Source organism: Dermacentor silvarum, chromosome 1 (genome assembly GCF_013339745.2).
Source record: "Dermacentor silvarum isolate Dsil-2018 chromosome 1, BIME_Dsil_1.4, whole genome shotgun sequence".
In the NCBI taxonomy this organism is placed as follows: domain Eukaryota; kingdom Metazoa; phylum Arthropoda; class Arachnida; order Ixodida; family Ixodidae; genus Dermacentor; species Dermacentor silvarum.
In genome coordinates, this window is record NC_051154.1 from 16,514,021 (window position 1) to 16,539,899 (window position 25,879).

Consider the following 25,879-nt stretch of genomic DNA (forward strand, 5'->3'; position numbering starts at 1 on the left):
TCGCGATTCGGGCATGTGCATTTTATTTGTATAGCTGCTGTGCTCACACACTTTGTCTATAATATGAACAAAGGTCCCGCACGCATTTTGGCACAACTGAACTCGGATTGTTCAAACGGCATGTTTTGGCCACAGTCCGAGTATACGTGCTCTTTCTTTGGCGCTATTTCTGTCCCTTCTTCTTTCCGATTAGTTTTTCTTGCGTCAGAGCCACATTTCAAGCATGAACCAACTAGCCCAACATTGCTTTCTGCCGAGTGAAAGCTCTGTGTATGTGCACGCACCTGCACACACAGATTTCATTCTTGTGGATCAAGGACACTGACTGTGCATCGAACAGCAAGTGCTTAACTCATTTCATAATTCCTCATCCTCCTTCTGCTTTTTTCTGTATGCGCTTTCCACTTCAGTGTGGAGTAGCAGGCCAGAGGCACATATGCTTCTCTGGCCAACCTCTTCTCCGCCTTTCCTCACAAAAGGTTTTACCGGTTCTGCACAAAGTGAATTGGTAGGGCAAGGGTGATCGTTGCGTCAAGGGTAAACACTGAAATTAACAGAGTATAAACTTCTTGTTGAAACCGTCGTTGATGATTATCTAAGTAAGCGAATAGTCGATCGGGTCTGTTGTCGAAGGGCGCTCATCGCATTCATATGCTGTAGACCATATGTTATCTTTCTTCATCATTCTGTGCAGCGCCGTGTTGACGGTTTTCCTCGGTGCGTGAACGACGGCGTTTTTCTCATTTTTCTTGGGTGAAGTGGTCGACGATACCAAAGTACTAATCAGCACCATTCATACGGTCTTCCTGGCGGCCCTCCCTCATCGATGTGAGAGTTCACCATTATTATTTGCTGTCCTTTCTTCGGCATTGTGCGCAGCACCAAATGCGAGAAGTGAACCAATCGTTACCATCTCACTCGGAGATAAACCACATGACCTCGCGCGTCCAGCTTGCAGAATTGGCCGTGTTTGCTTCGTGCCAGGAGTGTTGCATTGGTGTCCGCTGTAGTAAATGAACAGTTCTTTAAAGCACCGCGGAGAAAAAGGATCCCAATGTCTCTGTGCCACACCACGTCATGCACACGGAGACGAAAGGGGAATCCCCGTTTTTCCCCCGAGTGATGATGTCATTCAGTTAGATTACAAAAACTGTCACGGTATCCAAAGCAAGCTGTTCGCTTTAAAATTTCCAGTCTTTGCCGATGCAGTGGTGCCGCTCCGCGCATTTGCGTGCACTTGAGTCAAATCTCGAAGGCCATTCTCCGTTGAAGTGCAGAAAAGCTCCGCGTCGTGTCAGCCAGCCAGAATGACTCCTCTATTGCCCGCTTCTGATCGCCCTCAGCACAACACGCTGACTGAATGGGAGCTTCACGGAACGATCACCCAGAGGGAATGTGCCAAACAATGAGCCCACGATGTTGGTGAACCCCTAAAACGTAGCCGGATATCGTTACTGATTGGCTGACACAAGCCCTAGCATGGAGAAAGGAAAAAGTTAGGAGAGAGCATTAGGTCACGCAGACAGCCTGGGCCAGCTAACGCTCCGTGACACCGCTCCCTTTGCTCAGTGTCAGCCCAAAACGTGACCTCTTGTGTCGAAATCATGGAGCAAGAATCGAGATTTGCCGAGACGTTCGGTTTCAAATGGCTATGGAGGAAGTAAAATGCAAATGGGTAGCGAAAAAAAAAAAAACGGGAGTACTAAAACCTACCGTGCGCTTTGACGTATCCTTCGTGCTCTGGCGTTTTCACCACATGTTGGGATGACACTCTTGGCTTCAATCGCATTGCGCGATACTCCCTCCTATCTTTTTCCTTCCTCCATGAGAACTAGCCTTCGATGCACTGCATGGAGTCACGCTGGCGCGCCATCTCATTGGCTCTCAATGTGACGCCATCCAGAAAACCTTCAGTCAACACAGCAGCTCTCAGGCTTCCTTTTTAAGAGTATATTTATAATATAGGAATTCATTTGCGTAAAAGAAAGTACACTAAATACAATGAACACAGATGATCTTGCAAAGCAGTGACACGCTTCCAGCTGAGAATGGCACCATCAAATTGTGCGCTGTATATCAGCTGGAATGGAAGGCTGCACAATGACGGGACGGTAGTTTTTAACGGCGTGTACCTCCTAAATTTTTAAACAATAACTTCACACAGCCAAGCTTAGCATATATGCTCATCAGAGGACCCTCAGGCTGCGACAGCTAAACAAATAGAAAAGGGTTAGCTAGCGAGAGGTCTTGAAGCTCAGAGTCACAACAATTGCTTGTGGGCCTAACTTCACATTGCAAACATGCAGTGATGGAGCATGATTACAACAAGCATCACCACTTGCTGGGCACCACCCCCACCGAACTACATTGGCTTCGAGTGTGTACACTACCATTAGAATCTTAGGTATAAAATTTTGCTGAAATACATATTAGGTCATGAACTTGGCGGACAAAGGCCGGGCACAGTATGAGGCAACCATGACTGATTTCTCGCTGGCTAGGCTCACAAGTACGGCAGTTCTTTCTTAGCATATACCTAATTGCTACTTTAGCTTATTATTGTTTGCTTGCCATATTCGTTTTATGGTTTGATTTTGACATAAAGGATATTTAATGAAGTCACAAAATGCTGAAAGGATTCTGAATGTTGTTTTTGAGGTATTTGTGCAAGAAAATGTGGTAACACTGGTATAATTTTTTATTGCACATGTAATGTATGAGTTCCTCAAAGAATACAAGTGTTGCAGTAACTAAAATTCAAAAACATGGTTTTATTTGATGCTTAGAGCATTGTTGAATAAAAAAACCATGCAACGTCACTGTCGCTTGAAGTTGGTGATTGTTTCCCCAATGATTTCAATGCACTCCCGCAGTTCCTTTTCAGTGATGACCAAGGGTGGTGCTAGACGTATCTTGTCTCCATGAGTTGGTTTAGCAAGAAGACCATTTTCCTTAAGCTTCAAGCAGATTTCCCAGGCATCAAGTCCTGCAAGAAAAATGTGATAAGTGCTCTGCTGGCCATTACATTGCTAATGTTACGCTACTACATATTTCACCGCTAACAGCTATGAAGCCCACGCTTCAACTGCTTTCACATGGCAGATCAGAAACTCGAATCGTATCACTGGGTGCCAAAATGATGTACGGTTCAAATGAGTCCAATGGTAACAAAAATTTCACTCCACTTCTGCTTAGGCTAAGGTCAAAATATTGTTCCAGGTACATGCTGTAATCATTCAAACAGATCCATTACTATGTATATGATTTATATTTAAAACTGTATCCTATGTGTCCAGGAGAACAGACTTTTATCCCTTTCAGGTGCTTTGTACACAATTGTGTACGTCAAGATAATGCATCAACAGCAAAAGCATTGATAAATCAAGGTTATTTAAAATCTCTCACATACACCTTGAAACACTTCTAATTAGAATTGTGCTGCAAGTTTGAATAACATGTGCAAAATGTTTCAGTAAGACTAGTGGGAAGTTAGGCGGTTGTGTGTTTTTGCTTGGTGTTAGTATGTCGTAAGTAGCGGGTTCCCGTCTTTCACGTTTTTCACAATGTGTTGTACCAGGGATAATTTTCAAGTGGCTGAATAGGTGCTTTTCAAGCCTGCAAGACATGAAATAGTTGATGTTCTGATATCAAATGGGTGCTGTAATGAGTTTTTGCATAGAGTCCACATTCTGTAAAGTTAACAAAACTCGCTAGCTAAAGAATTTAAAAGTCTTAATCTATTCTGCAGCTGTACGCTATTTATGATTCTGAAGATGCAAGAAATCCGGTGAAAGTTTTCAATCCACACAATTAAGTTGCACCCGAAAGGGTTAACCTACTAGTTGGTTTAATACATGTACGGGGACCACAGCGCTTAGGCAATGTCCTTGCTTTTGTTCTTGTCCGCCTCACTAAGTGCCACAGTTCCACTGTGTGTCCCGGTTTTAGTTCTATTTGCTTTGCTCACTAAAAACAAACTGCTGATCAGATCATTTCAGGCTGGGGAGTTGAGAGTTTGGAGTCTCATGTGTAGGTTCATGCTTTGTTTTCCTTTGGTAATAAATAATTGTGCTTTCAAACAATAAAATTTATATTTTACATACAGTGGAATCTCGTGATACAATCTTCACAGGAACCGGAAAATAAAACGCATCATCCGAAAATTGTATTATCCGAACATAATCGTATATAAGAAAAAGAAAAGGTATATAAGGAAAAAAAAAAACGCATCATCCTGAAAAATGTATTATGCAGAATCCTATCAACGAGATTCCACTGTGCTGTGGAAAAGCTCTTTCAGAACAAGCATTCTCCCTAAATAATGGATGAATACAAAAGTTGCACCACAATACATTTTTCTATCGGAAGAGTATGCAGAACTTGGCATAATAAAAACAATTCGCACAAGAGAACTCCTGTAAGAGGAGCACTACAGAGAAACATTCAATGAAGTTAGACTGGTAAGGTGTACTATCTTCAAAGCAGGGAAAATGAAGTCATATTATCACTGTCTGAATTTCCCACCCAAAACATGACCAAGGTCCGAAGAACTGGATTCAAATGTATTTCCACATATGTCACCTGAGCAGCAGAAAATGCACAATATTGGTTAAAGCTAAATTTTCAACTGACAATTATATGATCAAATCTTCAAAAGGATATTTGCTGACATGCTTGATTTTTGACAGCAAAGAAATCTGAAAGCAGATCAGCAACAAGAAACCACAGCGAAAGGGAAAAACTTTATGCTTGCTCAAATAGCTTCACATGACAGCAGAAATGGTTAAATGCCAGTATTTGTGCCCACCTATATCCATTCATATGTATTACAATACACTTCCGTTAATTCAACTCTGGCTAATTCAATTTTTCAGTTAATTTTATCCGGACCAAACGTCCTGGCAAGCGCTTGTACAATTATATGGGCCAAATTTTTATTTTGATCCTGAAATAGGCCCTTGCCGGAAAACTTCACTGGTGAGCACGCATGTGCCTCACCTTAATGATGACCACAATGGTTTCCGCAACAGCTGCACACATCGTCTGTATTAACAGCACTAAGGGGCATTGAATGTGTTGAATATCCATTGTCTTGGCGAAATTGGAATTGCAAATGTTTGGCCTGGATTTCAAGCAAAAAATGGCAGCTCACAACCAATGATTGTACCCTCCGAAATCAATGCAGTACATGCAGTAATGGATATAACTAATTTTGGCTCCCCCTTCAACTTTGTTATAGCGAGGTTTTACTGTATAGTCGGTTCGAACCCACTTATAACAATATTCAAGTGCCACAGAAATTCCATTGTTATAACCGATAATTGTTATAACCGGGTTCCATGAAAAAAAAATAGGGGAATGGCAGAGCTGTTGTGAGAAAACTACAAGGGCGGGGAGGCCAGTGCCCCTCCCCCCCACCTTCCTCCATCCGGCTGCTGATTGCGTTGACTTGTTTAACTGTTTAACTCTGCTTCCTGTGCGCTCTGATTACGTGTAACAAGTCGCGGCTGTCGGCGTTCAAGAATGCCACTGCTATAGTAAAACCTCGTTAATTCAAAAATGTCCGAATTAACTGAATGTCGAATTATCGAGGGATCAAGAAAACAATAAACAAATGCTTTCTACGTCAACACGCTTTTATTTACTGAATGAATCAGCAGAATCCCGTTTCTATTTTGCACAAACGCAGTGCAGAAGCTGCAATACTCGTCATGTCGTAACTGATTAGCGCTCGCAGTGGCGAAGGCTTCGCGACTTCTGCTGCGGGTCTTCATCTTAGATACGCTTTCACTACCGCGCGCACATCCCGATTATTTTTTCGCCTGTGTCACCAGGTAGCCGCCCATCGCGATGTAGACGGTGCTCTTCATGGGGCTCCTGCTTTGCCCAGGGGGCTGCTACAAAAATGGTGCTAAAGAGCGCCCTCTGTCCTGAACGGGGTAGTAGCAAGCTCGGTCGTCTGCTTCGGAAAGCACGTTTACAATATGGACCCGCCACTTTCGGTTGTATTGTACCACGGCTTGCAGCGATTATCGGGCGCCGAAACTTTTTTCAGGGGTGGCACGCTGCGTAAAGGCAAGAAATTATGCAACTCCAAATACGTGTATGCCGTTCAAGAAATAAGCGGCGAAGTTTTAGCGCGCTGTCAATCGCAAGTGAAGCGAGTCGCATAAGAAGTTGACCTTAAGGTAAGGTTTGCACGCTGCTAGGTTCAGGCGCACGAACGCGAGGAAATGCTTGCTATAAATGAATTCACAGCAGCGATAAGCAGGCATTATGTGTACGGAACTGCTCAAGCGCACGACGGTACGCGCCGCGACGGCAGCAGTCTTTCAGCATGCCACCAAACGACGGGCCGCCTGCAATTTTTGTTGACTGCATGCCACTAGACAAGCAGTTATGCCTGCGCTGTAGTAGCAGCCATCTGTCCCTTTAGCAAATGATATATAACTGATGCGTTGCGCTGCTGAGCACGAGATCGCGGGATCGAATCCCGGCCGCGGCGGCCGCATTTCGATGGAGGCGAAATGCAAAAATGCCCGTGTGCTTGCGTTGTAGTGCACGTTAAAGAACCCCAGGTGGTCAAAATTAATCCGGAGCCCTCCACTACGGCGTGCCTCATAATCAGAACTGGTTTTGGCACGTAAAACTCCAGAAAAGAAGATATAACTGATGCAATGCATATGAGCTCGCAGTAACGTACGTGCGAATCGAGTGCTGCAGCACTAGCTCGTGCGCTGCTCTCTTGATGTAGCTCTTAATGACAATAGCTCGAACATCGATGTGCTGTAATCAATACTGCCTTGCTGCGCTGTGTTAACGTGTTGGGTTGAGGTCAAGGATGAGCACATTTAACTCTCGAACCTGTGCTGCTCGTAGTGGGGTAGTGAAGTAATCCAGCGCGCCCAACGCTCCGCTGCATGAGGTCTTGAAGGAAAACGGTAGAATCTGATGTTGGGATTCAGGCCTTCTTGCTCGTGGCAGCCCAAGACGCAGCAGTAACGACGGTGACACTCTCGGGATCGGCGTCGCCGATTCTTTCAGCTTCCAGCCTTACATCCCACAGCACACGGAGAGTCCGTTTTCGTAAAACTAGGCTGCGGCCAGCACGCAGCATGGTTGGCACGGTCTGTGAGAAGTGATGAGCCTTTTCGCACTCGCAACAGGGCAGAAAAAAAGTGCGAATCAATGCAACACTCTGGCTAGAAACGTGCTTCGCCACAGCCAGGGCTCAATACTACCCAAGCTGGTACTACCCAGATAACTTTTCTCGCCGCCACTATACCTCAAACTCCAGTGCAAGAGGCCCATCCTCAACAGCTATGCACTGACTAAAAACGAAACTATTGCTTGCCGCAACCGCGGCCGCTGTCGACGTGATCATGCACGGCAACCTTGCAATTCTGAAGGCGCACGGCCGACACACGCACCGAGTCCAAACAAAACTATCGTTTGCTGCAACTGCGGATGAAACCGCGGTCGCCATCGTGGCGATCATGGATGGTGACTACGCAGTCATGAAGGCACGAGGCCAATGCAACGCGGTGCTATGCGCGGTGGTAAACGCAAGAATAAAGGCTTTAAAGGCACAAATCGGCACAAAGCATTCCGGCGTTGCTGTCACTCCAGTGCGATTTCCACTGATGACTATGGCGATGCGAACTCCGTCGCTTCATTTCGGTGGACGCTAACGCCGTTTTAGCTGTACTGTGTCACACATTTGCAGCGCTCCGCCAGCCCAGCGCTATCAGGCTATCAGCACAGTTGGCGCGGTCCATTCATGTTTCGGAGGGTGTCGCGGTGTAGAACTATGGGCGCAGCCCATTCGTGTTCAGAGGGGTGGAAGGGCGACGGGAGAGAGGTGCACAAAGCACACAAAAATAATTTTTTTGTTTATCCTTGAACGAAGTCACTCTGAAGAATTTAAATCTGAAATTTAAAAAATACGAACCTGGGGGGACGCATTTCTCAAAAAAATATGCGACCCTCTAAGGGAAGTGTGTGAACATGACCTAGACACCTACCTGGAGCCACAATTATTGCATTGAGCAGACCTTTGCCTCGAACTTGCGTCACAAGGTCTTTAGGTAGCCTTCCCAGTTCAGCGCGAAGAATTTCACCAAGTCGCTGAGCATTTTCAGCAAGTCGTTCTTCTTCCAGCACCTGATAAAATCAAGGGCAATACAGGTGTGAAGAAACAATCACAGACCATGGAGCTGGTGTAACAATTTTAGCAGCTTCAGCTACTAAAAGATAAGGTACTAAGCTATAACAAGCTATACCAAACAGAAATCAACTTTCTGAAGAGTATGACGCAACTGCTCCACTTTGCACTTTACTAAGGAAATGGGCCTATTGTGTTGCAGTTCTGAATGCACCATGGTGCAACCAGGTGGCAAATAATGAAGTACAAGTCACAGCTTGGCACATTGAGTTAGGCTGTTGCTGGGGGGCAGAACCCATCTCACTTGCTTTGTTTGAATGTTCAAGCTTCATTTCTTTTATTAGGATGTTCAATGACTGGGTGGAAACAGCATTTGCATTTAGTGGAAGTTGCCCATGCTCCAGCTCTTCAAAAATTCACTCTGCTATTTGCAAACTATAACCATGTAAAGAGCGAGAACAAGCACCACTGCCAAGTCTTTAAAACTGTGGTTTGTGCTGCTTTATAAATAATGCCAAGCCACTACAGTTAAACCTCGATATAATGAAATTCTCTATATAACGAAGTGTGTAACCTATCATAGCCTCTTGTCCACAGAACACCACGGATTTAGAACCTCAATATAACGAAGTGTGTTTATATGCGATTTCAATATAACGAAATTTCATTGCCGCCGCAATGAATATCGAGACAATAAATGGAAACTTCCGCGGGCACAGATGGTCAAATGATTGAATTACATGCAGCTGTTTATGAATGCTGAAGTGGAGACGCATCATGTTCCGTATAAAGTCCAAGTGTGATAAGATCCTATCGCGCCCCACGCACTGTGTGCTTTAGGTGCAAGTGAAAGTGTGCGAGGGTGAGACAAGAAAGATGATGGCGTCACGTGTGCCGCCTTCCTGCGCGAGCAAATGGAAAGAAAAGGAGAGGAGCGAGCTCGCGGCAACGCGATCAAGCGTGCTCGAGGGGGCGCAGGGGAAGTGGGGGTAAGTTGGCGCGTGCCTCGATTTCTGGTGCGCGTCTGGGCCATGGCTGCACATGGCTGTAAGCGCAGCTGAGCGCACACGCAGGCGCGCATCCTGCTTTAGAGGTAATCTGCCATGTGTGCAAAGACTGGGTGCGTCAAGACAGCGTGGCATCATGTAAGCTACCTCCCCACGCGTTTAGTAATGGAGATTGCGTAATCTCGAGTTTTGGAGACTCGTTGAAGCAAGACGCAGACGAAGCACTCGCTTCCCGCTGCCAGCGCTTTTCATAATAGCAACGTCCCAGTGCGGGCTACGCTATCAGCCACGGGGGCAGAGTGGATGCGAAAGCGTGGCTGGCTTCGCTTAATTCATACCTCCGATGTGAAGATATCGTCGACGTGGCATGGAACCGTATCATTCGTCGCCGACTCCCAAATTCGACAAAATGAATTCTTTTGTACATAATTAAATTTGCTTTTTTCAATTGCTCGATAATTCTGAGAATTTTGCGGCCCCTTTCCACGTTAAAAAAAAATCGATCGGCGACTGTACTTATTTGCATAAAAGGTTGGATTTCAATATACAATGAAACCGATAAAACGAAGCAAATTGCCGATTTTACCGACTTCGTTATATCGAGGTTTAACTGTATCTGTCGCGCGGTGCAAGACTTAAGAGGTGCAATCGCATGCGATTCAACCACATGACCATCTGTGCCTGAGGCAGTTTCCATTTATTGCCTTAGTATTCCATAGCAGTGGCAGTAAAATTTTGTTATATTGAAATCGCGTATAAACACACTTCGTTAGAGGTGGTCATAGCGCTAGAAGACACGGACAAGAACGAGAGAACAGGACAGGCGCTAACTTTCAACTCCTGAAAGTTAAAGTTGAAAGTTAGCGTTGAAAGTCAACTCTTGAGAGTTGAAAGTTAGCGCCCGTCCTATTCTCTCATTCTTGTACGTGTCTTCTAGCACTATGACCACCTCTGATGTATATAACCAACTAGCCCAAAAAGCCATACTTGTACACTTCGTTATATTGAGGCTCAAAATAGTTAAAACTATTACAAACTTCAATAAAACAAAACAGTCAATATAACAAAATATTTAACTCTTAGTAACTTCTTGTCCATAGAAATAGAACACCATGTACGGTGTAAGCTCGATAAACGGAAATGGCCTAATTAAACGAAACGTATTCATGCAATGGGGGGGGGGGGGGGGGGGGCTAAAAAACATTACTTAAATGGTACCATCTAAACAAAACAGGCCATTTCAGCCGCATCGCGATATGCATCAAAAACTAAACACGCCTGAACTTGCAGAACTTCGTCAAGATAACAGTAAAGATGAAGCAGAGGAACCAGAGGATGAAGTGTTAGCTGAACCTGTCATCGTGACTGTACAGCAAGCAGAGTTGGCACTGGAAGCACTCATGGATTTTTTCAAGCAAGAGCAAAATTCGGAACATTATCTGCAGAATCTTTCAGAGATTGGCAGCTTCATTAAATAGGCCCTGAACTACCCCTCGAGCTTGGTGAAATAACACATTCCGCGGGTAGCATACGCTACTGTGAACATCTCAGCCAAGTTTTGCTGTCGTGTGCGGCGCATGGCGCTCACACAAGAGCGCAAGGTCACTTTTCTCTCAAACACTCTCATTTCAACAGAAGCAATGATCCTCACTCTTTTCTGTGCGCTTTATTTCGTAACAAAGCGCACCGCCACACGCGGCTGCTATTGGTCGCTGCGGTTGGCTACACCGCGGCCGCTGCAGAGTGCCGCCACGAGTCCACTGGCTAAGCGCACTGTGGCTCGCTGAGGACAACCGCGTTTGGCTTACGTTTAGCGCATCGTAGGCACCAAAATCGGAAGTCAATGGCATCTACGTTAACATCCAAAATGAAATTTTAACTGCGTGCCACGGTGACATTCTGAAGGCGGAGCGTTGTGGTCCCGCCCCACTCTGTCGTAGCCTTCGCAGTGCAGGGCATTGAAGAAGGAACAGGAGCACAGCAGAGGCCATGTTTGATTGCCAATAACTCCGCTTCTGCTGAACACATTGAAGTACTACTTCTTGTGGCAAAGTATTTATGAAACAGCCTATTTTCACTTCAAATGCCTTTCTCCACTTCGATAAAAAGTGGTTCAGGGCCCCTAGAAAAGTGGCTGCGACAGATGAAGCAAACAAAGCTACAGTATGTGACTGCAAAACATCTTTTTCGTGTGTTATGTTCAGTGTGCTTTTTGACCATACTGCTGTGTTTGATATAGTGTTAGAGGATACCATACTAGCCACTTTGATAATTAAGTCAGTTTCATATACTAGTCAGTTGCTATCAGCGATATATGAGTCAGTGACTAACTAACTTCCTGTTTTCTTTTATGCTATGCAATGTTTCTGTGCTATATCATTTATTCCTTCTATGCAATAAAGTAGTTGCTATAAAAAGAACTCTGTGAACCCTTTAGCTTTGTCTCTCAGTAAATGGAAGTCCTAATAAACAAAATCAATTTGCCTGGTCCCTAGAGGTTCCATCTAAAGAGAGCCCACTGTATTTAGACTTTTAAACCCTCAAAATGACAAGGTTTGTTTGTACACAATTTCCATATAATGAAATTTCACTGTCACCTCGAAGGAATACCGAAAGAATAAATGGAAGCTTCCATGGGTGCAGATGGTGAAGTGGTTGAATTACAACTGGCTGCTTGAAAACGCACCTCTTAAATAGCGTGCCGCATGGCCAAGAGCGATTGCTCAAGCAGAACAGCATCATGTTCCGTATAACGACAAAATGCAATAAGATCCTATCGCGCCCTGCACCTTTATACTTTGGGTGTGAGTGAAAGCATGCGAAGGTGAGCCGAGAAGGATGGTGCCGGGAAGGATGGTGCATGAGCAAAGCTCCTGTTAATGCGATCAAGAGCATGCGAGGGGAGTGGAAAGGGGAACAAGAGGGGGGCTGCTTGACGCGTGTCTCCTTTTCTAGCGCAACCGTGGCTGCGCGTGGCTCTCAGCGCAGCTAAGCGCATACGCCGCCCGTGCAGCCCTGTTTTTATTTGCTGCATCTGCAAACAGCAGGCGTGCCAAGATGGTGCAGCATCATGTGCGCTGTCTTCCCACTCGTTTAGTACTGGAGGTTGCATAGTCTCAAGTTTCGAAGATACATTGAAGCAAAAGGTAGACGAAGCATTCGCTCCCCACTGCCAGCGCTTTTAAAGCGATAGCGTTTAGGGCCCCCTGTCGCAGAAAATCTGGCGTTGGCAACTGGCGTGCAAGCGCGGGTGGCGGAGAAAATCATCCAACCACATCGACTGTGCAGGCCCTCCACATAGTGCACGGTTTTGGTGAACAAAAACTGAATTTCTCACAATGAAATCCGTCAGAAAAACTAAAGTACGACTTTACCATTCGGCGTCGAATTCGCCGTCGGATTGTTTACCAATCGGCGTGTACGATAAAACCTAATTCTACTACGAGGAAACTCAAACACAAACCACTTTTCCAGCATTTCTACCAGACCTGCGCGTGTCGGGGCAATAGCAAACAATTAATAAAATAATAAAAAAAGGTGCTAGGGCCTTCACATTTTAAGACCACTTATTCGCCCCTGGAAGAATGTCTTTCCGGCAACACATTTCAGTTTAAAAGTGAAGCCGACATTAAGGGGATCGATGTAAGCTTGGTCTTTGTAAGCTGGCTTTCCCACGTTCAGTGTTGCAGTGAATGAAGCCTACTTGCCGTATGCGAACGATGTGATGCGAATGGGTCCCGATAACGCTATCGCGTTCTACTCTTAAAGGCAAAGCTTAAGCGTCCTCCAATTTTTTTACGAGTGTCATCCCACTGCGGGCGACACTATTAGCCGCGGGGGCAGAGTGTGGACACGAAAGCGTGGCTGGCTTCACTTCGTACTGCCAATGTGAAGGTATCGTCGACACGGCATGAAACCGCATCTTTCGTCGCCGACTCTCAAATTCAACAAAATTATTTTTTTTCATTGAAGTTTGCTTTTTCTAATTGTACGATAATTTGGCAAATTTCGTTGCCCCTTCCGTGTAAGAAAAATCCACTGGTGAGTGCACTTATTTGCATAAAAGGTTGAATTTAAATATAACGAAATTTCAATATAACGAAGCAAATTCCCAATTTTATTGACTTCGTTATATCAACGTTTAATGATACATGGTGTTCTACGGACAGGGAGTTATAAAAAGCTTTAATACTATCGTTATATTGAGAATTTCATTATATTGAAGTCCATTATATTGAGGTTTAATTAACTATATTACCCTAAATTCAAGTACGAAGGGTGCGGTTGACCAGTGTTTTTATAGCACTGCTCAACAGACCTATGCTCCTTGCCGAAATGAATGAGGTTGGCACTGTCCTGTTTCTGCAGGAAATTGCCATTCAGAAGTTCCATAAGAAACAAACTACTACTGTTAATTCGGCATTGAAGTGCTGACCAGAAAGTGATTCCATGCTTTTTGAATGAAACACATTTGACTGCATAGGGAGGCATCATGTTAATAAAAATTGTTGTTGGGCTGGTGTACAACTCTTGAAAGAGACAATGACGCAAGGGAAAATGACGCATAAAAGATGGAAAAAAAAAGAGATTGCTTGTAGCAGTGTTCATCTTGTTCTTCAGCGTTCATCTCTTTGCACCAGCGTCTCTGCCAACAATGACTAAGAGACTATAAAGCATGATAGGTAGTGAAAAACTATATATGCATACTAGCTCAAAAAATCAAAGTAACACTGAAGGTCGCATGACAACTGCAACAATTTTAGCCTAACTAGTAATTGTGCCTTGGAATGCTAAGAAACTGCACTCAACAACACACAGCAATCATAGATGCTACTGACAATCGGCCGCTTTTTGCTAAAGCAAATCCATATTCAATGTATTACGCACTTTCCATCTCCTCCAAGTGTCAACATAATTTTCACCTCTATTACACTAGAATCTTAATAGTATTGTGCAGGACTGGGCTAGGTTAGGGCTAGAACCTACTAAGAGGTTACATACATACTTTATGCTCTGGATTTTAATTTTTTTTTTACCTCTAGCACTGGTGGGAACCTACACAGGCACCCTAGGGTGTCTTGGATGCTAGTAAGCATACCTCAAGTGCTGCAACAGCAACCCTTGCTCCAAGTGGATTGCCACCATATGTGGATCCATGCTCACCAGGCTTTATTACTAGCATCACCTCATCATCCGCCAAGGCAGCAGAGACCTAGAAGTAAATTTGGTAGTCACGTCATCAATGGGGGCAATTGCCACCTTCACGCAGTCAATGAAACAGCAAGTGTACACAAGCTCCCAAATTCTGCCTTGGCATGAAAAAGGCATGTCTGCAAATTAGTTTTGTTTAATTTTATTTATTTATTTTCGTTTATTTACCCTAGAGGCCCAATTAGTACACGAAGGGGGGGGGGGGGGGCAGAGGGAGAAGTCAAATAATGATGTGCAACAGCTGAGAACAAATAATATCATTAAGTAGAGGATACAAAACCAAAACATTAAAAAGAATAAAAATTAGCATAGCTTGCACAGGAGGCACAATGCTAAAGAGACAGCGGAGCTGATGGGCTTATAGCTAGTCCTGGCTTTTGGGCTAGGCTAAGCACTACCAAGTCATCCCCAGCATTTTCTGGAATTTATTGATTATTGATCGATTAGCTATTGATTGGCTACCGATTGGCTATTGCAAGGTATTGGCTACATATTTGGGCTAAGCTAAGCACTACCAAGTCATCCTCAGCATTTTCCAAAATTTAATGATTATTGATCGTTTATCAATTAGCTATTGATTGGCTATCGATGAGAGACTAAGCTTAAGTAGTCCCAATCATGCTTAGCTTGACTTAGCCAGGCTCAGCTTCGCTAGTTCACAGGGGTGTGCCATTGCGCTTGGACCCTTTCTGCACTACCACCAGGGTCAGCCCACATTTTTTGTCCGCGACGGACGGACTAACGGCTGGCTTAAACAGCTTCACTGTTAAAAGAAAAAAATATAAAGGGCTTAAAATTCTAGCAACCATGTAAAGACTGGTAAAGGTATCAAAGACAAATCCACAATCTTGGCACTGCAGAGATTTTGTGTGCATGGGAATGCAGGAAACTGGTGGCTTTGGACTGACACCTTTCTCAGACAGCCAGGCTACCTTGTAGATGTGCCTGGCAAATAGCGTTCCATCTGTCATAATGGTTTAGCAGCACTTAAAATGCAGATTTTCTCAACTTCTATGCAAGAAAATTTTTGTTAAAACATAAGCACTCATGCCAGTTTGTTCATGATGGAGAAAAAACTAGAAATTCTACACCCTCAGTGTGTCAGTTTCATTCATAATGTTTCTATTTTCTTTCCGATTACTTGTTATGCTATATCTGAGTAAACATTAATGCAGGATGCATTACAGGAGAAGAGAGACCTCTTGGGAAGATTTAATTCTAATGAAACTTTATTTGCACAGCCGTAGTCATGTTTTAGTTCCAGTACTGTTCAATACAAGCTGAACCATCTATATCCCAGCATTCCCACGGTGTTTTCTCTTGAAAATTCACACTAACAGTGGGTACCGGATTTCCCTCTAGGTATACTGTAGGAAGCTATGAACATTGCCTTGGCAGGGTGCATTTGACACGGTGACATGGTGCCCCGAGTGGTGCATTTAGCACTACTTTCATTTCAAGAAGGCAACAAGATACAGGGTGTCCCAGCTAACATGGGCCAAGCTATCAAAAAATAGGCTACGAGATATGAGCACAGGACCAATGGTGTTCTGTTTGCGGAAGTCCTCCGTAAAGTGGAGCATTTTTCTATTATGTTTATTAGCTAATTAGTAGAAATTATTGAGCCAGTTTAATAATATTTGGTCAATGGTGTTCAAATGACAAATTGTTCATCACATCTGAAAACATCATATTCAATTGTTTCGAGCCCGCTTCATTTTTCTTTGCTCTTTTCAGGCTGCTACATTAAAAAAGCTTGGTACAGTATAGACCACTTATAACGTAACCGCTTATAGTGCAGGACCGGACATAGTACGGTCTTTTCAGACTCCCGTTAATTTTCCCATAGCACTCCATGTATACACGTATCGCTTATAGTGCAGTTGCGGGAAACGAAATACCGGTTACAGTGCAACTGCCTGGGAGTACGGAAGTCAGCGGAGACGGCGAACGCTCCCCTCAAACGGGCGCCCCAAGGAGTGCTCGAGGAAGAGAGACGAAGTGAAGAAGGGCACATGGTGCGAAACGAACAGCCAGTGAGGCTGAAACCAGAATCTTAAGAGCGAGTCGTGAAATATCACGGCGCGCATAGCGAGCGAAGGCCACGAAACTGCCAACGACGGCCAATGCTCGCTTCACGATAACGGCAGTAAACGAAACTTCAGGGAGCGGGCAGCGCCGGCACAGCACGGCGAAGGGCGCACGCGGAGACCGTGGAATGTGAGGGAGGAGGGCGGCAGGGAAGCGGATTTCGCCTCGGCAACTCCACCGCTTTGGTGGCTCCCCTCGCCCTCCCTCGTAGTTTCCTCACTTTCGACTGTCACCGTGCGCGCCCGCTGCTGTGCAGGCGCTGCCGCTCCAGCCGGCCCGGCGCCAGCTTCCCGAAGTTTCGTTTTCTGCCATTATCGGGAAGCGGGCGTTTGCCGGCTTGGGCTGTTTCGTTGGCCGGCTTGGGACAGCGCCGCTGCTTCCCTCTGCGCCGTAGCCGCAGCGTGCAAGGTCAACACGTGACTAGAAAGTAGAGGAAGCATAAAGGAGAAAGAAGGGTTCACTGCCATTTTCTACGCGTGGCTACAGTAGCGTGGCTGAGACGTCGGCACGTAGACGCATGTTCCGGCGCAAGGCAGAATCGGCGACCTTACCATTCGAGAGAGGGTGAAATTTCCGATGTGTTTTTTCAATTTCCACTTTTGCCGTCGGCGTCGCGCGCGTCGCCGTTGCCGTGAGGTTCCGTATCAGATAAAATCTTCGCCGCGCGCCGTACTCTAGCGTGGGGGGAACGTGCGCTGTCACGGAAAGCGAACGCACTCATGGTGTTCGTTTGCGGAAGGCGGGGGAGGGGGGGGGGGGGGCCGTAACAACGCGCTCTTCGTTCGTGCACCGTTTGGCTTCCTTTAGCTCAGTTTCGTGATTAACGTGAGCGTTTTGACAGTCGTTGCGAATTCAGTGTGAGTTTGTTAACCACTTGTTCAAGTATACGGCCACATTTTCCAACGCCGCTACACATTGAGCCAGTTGGTGTTCCTCGACTGTAAGCGCTTCTCATACACCACGCACAGCGCTTCTCGGGTCATCGAGCTCAATGGTGTTTACAAATGACAATTGTTCATCATGACATTGCATTTGAAAACTGTGACATATTCGGATAGTTTCGCGAGCATTGAATGCAAACGTTCTAGCTGTGTTCCTCGACTGTCGCATACGCGTGGCGGCTCGGTGCACATGTTTTGCATATGTGCGGGCCTTGAAAACTGTTGCTTTGGTTATAGTGCGGTACCGCTTATAGTGCGGATATTCGCGACTCCGGCGACTTACGTTATAAGCGGTCTACACTGTACTAGCCAAAAGTTCATATGCCCCTACGGATTAGTTCCCAATGATATGGCTGATGTGTTCGAGATGCTGATGGTTCCATGCTACACATGGCGCAAATTTAGGAGTGATAAATTTGAAGTGTCTATTTTTTTTGCCTATCTAAGAAGAAATAAAGAAAAGGGGGGGGGGGGGGTGGAAGATAATGTTTTGTACTACTACCCCTGTAAAAGTGGCTTTCACTAACACTATAGGGGGCTTTTCTGTAAGAGTCCACCTAGTGGACTGTCCACTTCGGCTGTCGCCATTGGCTGCCGCTTCACGAGCGCGAAGGTGCCAGCCAGTCTCCTTCGCGCTCGTGAAGTGGCAGCCTATGGCGGCAGCCGAAGTGGACAGTCACTAGGTGGACTCTTACAGAATACCCCCCCCCAGTTCTATAATATATAGACTAGGTTACTAGTATTCTAGTATAGAGCTTTTCCAACGAGAGCTCCCTGGATATCACCATAATGCCTTCTAAACTGCTGTAAACCTACGTGAGCCCCCACTCCATAGCACTGCAGAAGCAGCATTTGCATTTTGTACCCACGTGCAACCATCCAGAAAGGAGGTGCTCTCTCCCACCCCAATGGAAATGTCTATAGACAAATGTGCAACTTACTGGATAGAGTCCACCTGAAAGGGCCTTGCCAAGGGTCACTATGTCAGGCCGTACATTGTCATGGTCCACACATAGCATCCTAGTAAATAAAGAAAAAGAAAGCAAACAGAAAAAATATGAGAAAGTGGTAGGATGTGGGCTGTGGGATGTAACGTAAAAGCAACAAATAATCATTAGTTTTCATGTTAACAGTTGCACATTGGTTTTAGATGTGCGAGCAGGCACAAGAATTCGAAACCACCTCAAAACGCCATTTGAAATTTTCAATATTGAAAAGAAAATTGCAAAAATTTCTTGTCTGTCAAAACCTAAGTCGTAACACATCATGATTAACAACCTGCAGTATTTAAAGGCTGCATTAATTAAAATTACAAATGCCATCCCCTCAAAATCTTCAAGCTGTCTGGTCAAAGAACAGAATGATTAGTTTTTAATGACGGGAGTACACTGTTAAGCAAATGGCAAAGTATTTTTAAGTTGTAAATAAATCTTTGCCTTCATATTGTTACCTTAATCAATGCACCCATGTTGCATTAAAAGCTCCATTTCTAGCATTTCTTCCTTATTACTTTAGTGTTCGCATTTGAAATTTCTAGCATTTCTTCCTTGTTACTTTAGTGTTCGCATTTGAATAAGTCACAAAAGCAAATACCAGACTCTTCAAAAGGTTGCCAAAGTAACATTGAAGGTGTATTATTGACCGTAACAACTCTGGCTGAACCAACTGTGCTGGAATTTCAAGAAATTCTCAACAATTGACAGCAATCATGGGTACTGCTGATGACCACTGGCAGCCCCATGCTACAGCAGATCCATATCAAACGCTGCACATCACTTTTCTCCTCCTCTAAGTCAACATAATTTCCACATCTACTGCCTCAGAATCCTAATAGTAATGCGAACGACTGGGCTAGTTGGTTAGGGCTAGGACCTACTAAGAGCTCCTAGGCAATGCTGACCCAGCCCAGAAAAGCTGTTGTACAAGTTTAAATGTGGCTACCCACTTGCCCGTGCGGCCCAGACCAGTCTGAATCTCGTCTGCTATCCAAAGCACTCGATGCTTGGTGCAAAGATCACGCACACCACGCAGGTAGCCAGCTGAAGGCACCACCACACCAGCCTCGCCCTGGATTGGCTCCACCATGAAGGCACACACATTGGGATCTTGCAATTGTCTCTGCACATAATAATTACAGCAGGTGAGAAATAAGGCAAGAAAGGGATGCGCAAATCTTGCAGCCAGGCCTGTGATTCCAAGCTAACTAGTGATTCGTCATGATGTGAAAGGACAGCATGCAAATAAAAATAAGGCATTCAACTACCACAGTCTTGGTGTCATGTTCGTCAGCCTATAGAGCACATTAAAGGGGCCCTACACCAGACTGGAATGTGTTTGGTAATCTCCACACGAGTCTTTACTGACAAACTGTTAAAGAATGCACCTTGTGTGAACAAAACTAGTTATCAGTAATCAAGCACTGCTGCTACCACACCCTCGCAACATTCCTCTTCATTTCATTGTTCCTACTGCACTCAAAGTTGTGCACCTATGCCCACACGGAGCAATGTCCACCATGCTTCACCCATCATTGCATCATGCCTTTGTAGCAGTGTAACTTTGAGACATGTGGCACGACCCTCTGTCATGCTGCCCACCTTGAGGTCACAGTGCTGAAACAGCTAGTGCTATCGTTCACTGCCATCAGGTGGCACCACGATTTACTCAGTCATGAGATCTTTCCTCCTTTCCCAAAGGCAAAGGAGGAAAGCCATGACTGAGTACTTTCAGGATTTTTCATGATTTTTCATGATTTATTTAGATTTCATGACTTAGCCATGAAATCTAAATAAATTCTCTCGGTAGCCAGTGTCTACTTTTGCATAAAGTAGGGAAAGTACAGCAGCAGGGATTAAAAGTTGAAGGAAAAGACAGGCAGCCTTTCGAGTGAAAAATATGGGCTCCCAGCTGCATGCACAAGACTAATAAAATTATGCAGAAACCATTGATGATGATTGCCAATGTAAGCGAATAGCCCAAACGAACGGACGAAGAGCAAGCGACCAAGCAACAGTCCCCTCCACCCCTCCCTTTCCTTCTTGCCGTCCATCCCCGCTACTCGGTCACCCAATAGCACGCAACCTTTCCCTCCATGCCTTCCCAGAGCTCCTTTGTGGCAGCCGTGGAGAGCAAACGCATCCACTTCATGCTCTCCTTGGTGCTTCAGCAACAACGCTGTCAGCGTTTGATGGAACACCCGCCTGCGCCTGCAGTGTATGCTTCGTGCGTGAGAATTCACTATAAATTCTCGTCCGCTTCATCGTCCACAATGGGCTGGCCTAATCCATGCAGCCAGCGAGACGTGCGACAAATGAGTGAGTGACAGCCTCCCCTCCTCCTCCATCCAGTTCCTCCCCGCCACTCACTTGCCCGAGAGCTGGCGTCCCGCAACGAGCGAGCTAACGAGCGACAGTGCGCCCCCCCCCCCCTTTCCACCCCTTCCCATCACTCAGTTACACGAGAGCTCGCACACAATGTCCCCCGCCCCGTTCATTTCCCCCCTCCGCCCCTCTTCACAACTCGCTTGCCCGAGTACATGCGTCATTTTCCACTGCACGTTTTCTTGCTTTCTCTCCTTCAAGTCCAACCACCGTCACCCCAGCGACCTACCCTGAAAACAGCTTAAAGAGTCAAAGAAAGCTCTGATGTTCATAACAGTACTGTCCAGCACATACACACGTCCAGCAAAACTGAGCAGCAGCTGCTCGCTATTATGAGCTTTCATGGTGTGTTTCGGATGCTGTCCTTGCTGCTGTTGCTGAGAATTAGTTTCAGTCTACTGGGCTTAAAGAACAGGCAGTCAAACAAAATGAGCTGAACCTGCCTGATAAGTTCAATTGAAGAAAATTTTTATACACAATTGGCAACATTATTTAGGGATTTGTAAATAGTGAGATTTTAGCATGAACCAAATATAGTGTAAAAAAAATGGTGCAAGAAGATGGGTGTTGGAATTAAAATGTAATACTAGTTTTATCTCAAAACAATACACTTATGCATTAATTAGAGTGGCCTAAATGGAAGAAATGAGATCATAAAAGAGAAAATAAAGGCAAAGCTAAACAATGCAATTAATGATGCAAAACTACAGTCACTTGCTTAAATAATGAGCTGTCACTGAAAAGAGAATACAAGAAAAAATTGCAATGTTGAGGTGTTGCTTGCTCACTGCCCTTGTGCAGATAACGCAATGTATCGTCATTTTGAAACACCTATGCAGTAACAAATCACAAGCTGCAATATCAGAAACAGCTACTAATACTAATGTGAAAGCATGTTTTTCCTCCATCACATTTGCATGGCGCAGTACTATAGGTAATGATGCAAAATACAAAACATTAGGGGGGGGGGGGGCAATTACTCTTAACTTTCAAATAACAAATCGAATATTGTCGTATACGCTTCGGTCCCCAAATGGAATAATCCCCATTCGAAAATTCGATTATGTTTAAAATGGTTTTAGCATACTTCACGTCGTCGACTACGCACAATAAAACATGATATTGAAGCAAAAATGCAATAACTTTCATCCCATCCCCAATAGACGTAACATACTATACCACGCTGCATCGCCCAGGGAACCAGAGTTTTTCTGCAAAACCATAATCAATCGCAATAAAATTTTGTTTAGACATGGCATTCAGCAGTGGGCACTGTTTGATACTGTTTACAGATACAGTACCTGTGTCCTCTCATTGGAATAAATCTAAATACGTTTCATTGCAACACACTTGATACAGTAGTGGCACTATCTACCGCGACCACTCTGACTAAAAAAAAAAAAAAAAAAGTTTCTTTCTCGATATGAGCCATCGCCGCAGGCGACAGACAGTTCTGCTTTGGCCACGAAGGTATACACAGATGTTAACTGGCACACAAGGTTACCTCTAAACATCATAGAGTCGACTTCCATTAATCGATCCTGATGGGAATGACAAAACTAGTTCTATTATCCCGCAGGTCAATTAAATAAAAGGCATAAAAAATGCCTACACACAGGGGCATCGGAACAGAGGGAGCGACAGCTCCTCCTCATCTACAAATGAGGGAGCATGGCTCCCCCACTCAAAGAGCAAAATTACAAACACTTCAACAAAACATTTCTGTGGTCGCACACAAAATATTTGTTATTCTTCTCTAACAGAAATCTGTTGGTGAAAAAACAGACAATTTCCGTTTTTGAAATCAGGGCTCTATAGATGATTGATCACGTGAATTTGTTTTTTACACAAAGAACGGTTCTAAAAATACATATCGAAGCACAACGTAGCAGGAAAGCTTGACGCATCTGCTCCTTTTGCCTGCATCTACTCCTTTTGTTGTAAGAACCATGGAAAGGAAGTCAACGTTTGGCACAGTGTGACAATGACATGAAAGAGCACATAAATGTGTTTGTGTGACTTTTTACCATTTCAAACATCACTTAGGAATATAGATTTGGATCCTACATTGATTACACGGTATAACAGTAAAAGCTCGTTAATTCAGATTTCACGGGACCGAAAAAAATGTTCGAAGTAACCGAATGTCGAATTATCGAGGGTATCAAGAAAATAATAAACAAATGCTTACTACGTCAACACGCTCTTATTTACAGTATGAAACAGCAAATTCTGTTTCTATTTTGCACAAACGCAATGCGGAAGCTACAATTCTCATCTCGTGACTGATTCGAGTTCGCAGCGGCGACTTCCTTCACAGCGTGGCCACAGCGCACGTCTTCATCTGAGACGCGCTTTTCACTAGCGCGCGCACATCCCGATTATTTTTTCGCCAATGTCACCGGGTCACCGCCCATCGCAATGTCAACGGTGCTTTTCATCAACAGCTTCGCACTGAGTAAAAACGAAACTATTGTTTGCCGCAACCGCGGCCGCTGCCAACGCAATCATGCACGGCTACCTTGCGGTTCTGAAGGTGCATGGCCAACGCACACACCGAGTCAAAACGAAACTACCGTTTGCTGCAACTGCGGACGAAACCGCGGTTGCTATCGACGCGATCATAGATGGCAACTACTCGGTTATGAAGACACGTCGCCGACGTGCGTACCAAGTCAAAAGAAACTACTTTTTGTCTCAACCGCTACGGACAAAATCGCGGCTGCTATTAACGCGATCACGGATGTCAACAACGCAGTTTTGAAGGCACGCGGCCAATGCGGTGCTATGCATGCTGGCAAACGCAAGAATAACAGCTTTAAAGGCTCAAATAGACACGAAGCGTTCTGGCGTTGCTGTCATTCCCATACGATTTTCACTGATGGCTATGGTGATGCGAACTCCGTCGTTTCGTTTCGGTGGATGCTAACGCCGTTATGGCTCGTTTGCGTTGCACATTTGTAGCGGTCCGCGCTCAACGAGCTCCGAGAGTTGTCCGAATGTCCGTCATATGTGTTGAGCTGCTACAGGTTCCTGAACGAAAATGTGGGTGCCCCTTATCATATTGCTCATGGGGGTGCATACAAGTCACTTACAACATTAATGAAACAAATGCGATATGAACAATTGCCTCTACATTTAATCCTATTTGTAACAATGTCTATAGAAAGTTGAAATCACTTGTATAGAACTTTTTCATTACAACAGCTTATCGTAACTGAATAGAGATGAAGTATGCAACTAATAAATGCAAATATGCTCACCCCATTTTTTTTTGTTGTCAAAAATATGTTTACTACTGCCGAATGCTTGTTTTAAACTAAAAAAATATTCAGCAGCCCGAAAAGTGATAATGTTGATTTCAACGTAGATAACTCAAATAATCATTCCCACGCAGAAAACACTAAGCAGACTTTGCTTCTTAGATAAGACATTCCATAGATTGTCTTATCAGTGTCCAACAACCCCCTTTTATGGACATTCTATCTGTACTTAGAGGTCAACAAATGGACGCAAATAAAAGAGTGCTATCAAACAGCCATCTTACGATAACTTGTATGCCTGTCTAGAACCATTATCACATGTGCCGCTCTTGACATTGCTTATCTTATGAAAGGATGGCCGCCACCAACAACAGTGATAGCTCCTGGCAGGTTGTCTAGCGTTAGGCAGAATAAAGATAAGAGTCAAGACCTGTTACAATGTACAAAGATAGATATAAAAGCTTACAATTCTAACACTTTTCAATATTTTTAGATTAATCTTGGTTGAAAAATGAGGAAAGTACAAGCGGATTTTAAGAAATTTTCATTTAGTTGAGAAACTCACAAAAATCCCTGATATTCTGTATATGCATACACCCTAAGTCTATGCAGATAGGTTGCAGCACAGGTATGCCTTAATGCCACAATGTGTGTAGTGCCCTGTCACACTTTTGCACTCTTTGGACACATTAAGCTTCCACGACTGGATGCGTCGAAATTGCTTTTCCCTGCAGTTGTCAACAAACCCACATGAAATGGTAAGCCACCTATGGCATCACAACTGCCAACAGAGCTACATGGGGTCAAATTTCATTTTCAGGGAACAAAGCATTTTGCAAATACTGTGGCTGTCTCATCGATGCCTCAAAAAGTCTGTTAGTTGTTTTGAACATAGAACACACTAGTATTAGCAGTAAATGTTCTGAAGTCTCAGAACATATATGAAACAGCAAGATAGTCTTTTTAAGCAATGGATATGCAGCCAGTGCCAAGATGTTCAGTGTTCAGTACCTACTTAAAGATTAAAGACTAAACTCTGTTTCTTGCTTTATGCACAACAAAAACTAGAATTTGAGACACACTTCAAGAGAAGCTCAATACGATTCTAAAGGAGTCAAAAATAAGAAAATCACAGGAAGGCAAACGAGCACAAGAAACTGAACTATCAACTTGAGTGTTTTCATAGGCCTTTGATTCCCTCTGAAGCCCCAAGAGCAGATCTCAACAGATACACTTTGCGTTCAACCACTTCCAACTTCTGTAACCATCAAGACTACAGGCTGAAACACAACAACCATAATGCAAATGTAGTGAAACTCATAGGCGCCGACTACGGGGGGGCTCTGGGGCTCGAGCCCCCTCCGGAATTTTCCCGGGGGGGGCTGAGCCCCCCCCCCCCCCCCCCCAGGAGATCCGTAGCTTACTCTCCCCCCCGCCCCTAAAATGTCATTACCGGAGTTCTGTTACCCACATAATTTGAGGATTCTCTTGCGGTGCCTCCACATTTTCACTTTTGTTGTGGCTCAAACCTTGCGGCACCACTGTTCGCGCGGACGTGCACGGCTTTTAATTTATACTTTTTGCGCTCAGAACACCACGTACAGACACAATATATTTAAATATATACAAAGCACAAACTTTACTATATTTTTTAAAGAGAACGAGGTAGCCAACTAAATGGATAGCCTATACCTAGAAAATGAATTTGTTGATTTATGTTCACCTCACTTCAAATTACTTTGCGTGCTTTTTTGACCCTGAAAAAAAAAAAAAACCTGCAAACTTCAGTGACCCCTTCGGCAGAGTCTTTTATCAACGGCGT

General features: G+C 44.6%; 1 protein-coding gene across 2 annotated transcripts in view; it reads right to left on the minus strand.

Annotated features, from left to right (window-relative positions):
- Positions 1 to 25,879, minus strand: part of LOC119457421 (ornithine aminotransferase, mitochondrial-like) — a 56,539-nt gene that overhangs the window by 8,285 nt on the left and 22,375 nt on the right. The window contains exons 5-9 of one of the 2 annotated variants that reach the window (XM_037718985.2): positions 19,360 to 19,532; positions 18,356 to 18,434; positions 14,270 to 14,383; positions 8,025 to 8,163; positions 2,676 to 2,986 (exon numbers count right to left, since the gene is read on the minus strand). In XM_037718985.2, coding sequence (XP_037574913.1) covers positions 2,817 to 2,986; positions 8,025 to 8,163; positions 14,270 to 14,383; positions 18,356 to 18,434; positions 19,360 to 19,532 — 675 coding nt within the window. In that variant the 3' untranslated portion in view covers positions 2,676 to 2,816. Of the gene's footprint in view, positions 1 to 2,675; positions 2,987 to 8,024; positions 8,164 to 14,269; positions 14,384 to 18,355; positions 18,435 to 19,359; positions 19,533 to 25,879 lie in introns of those variants that run through there. The other variant, XM_037718987.2, reaches the window with a different exon arrangement.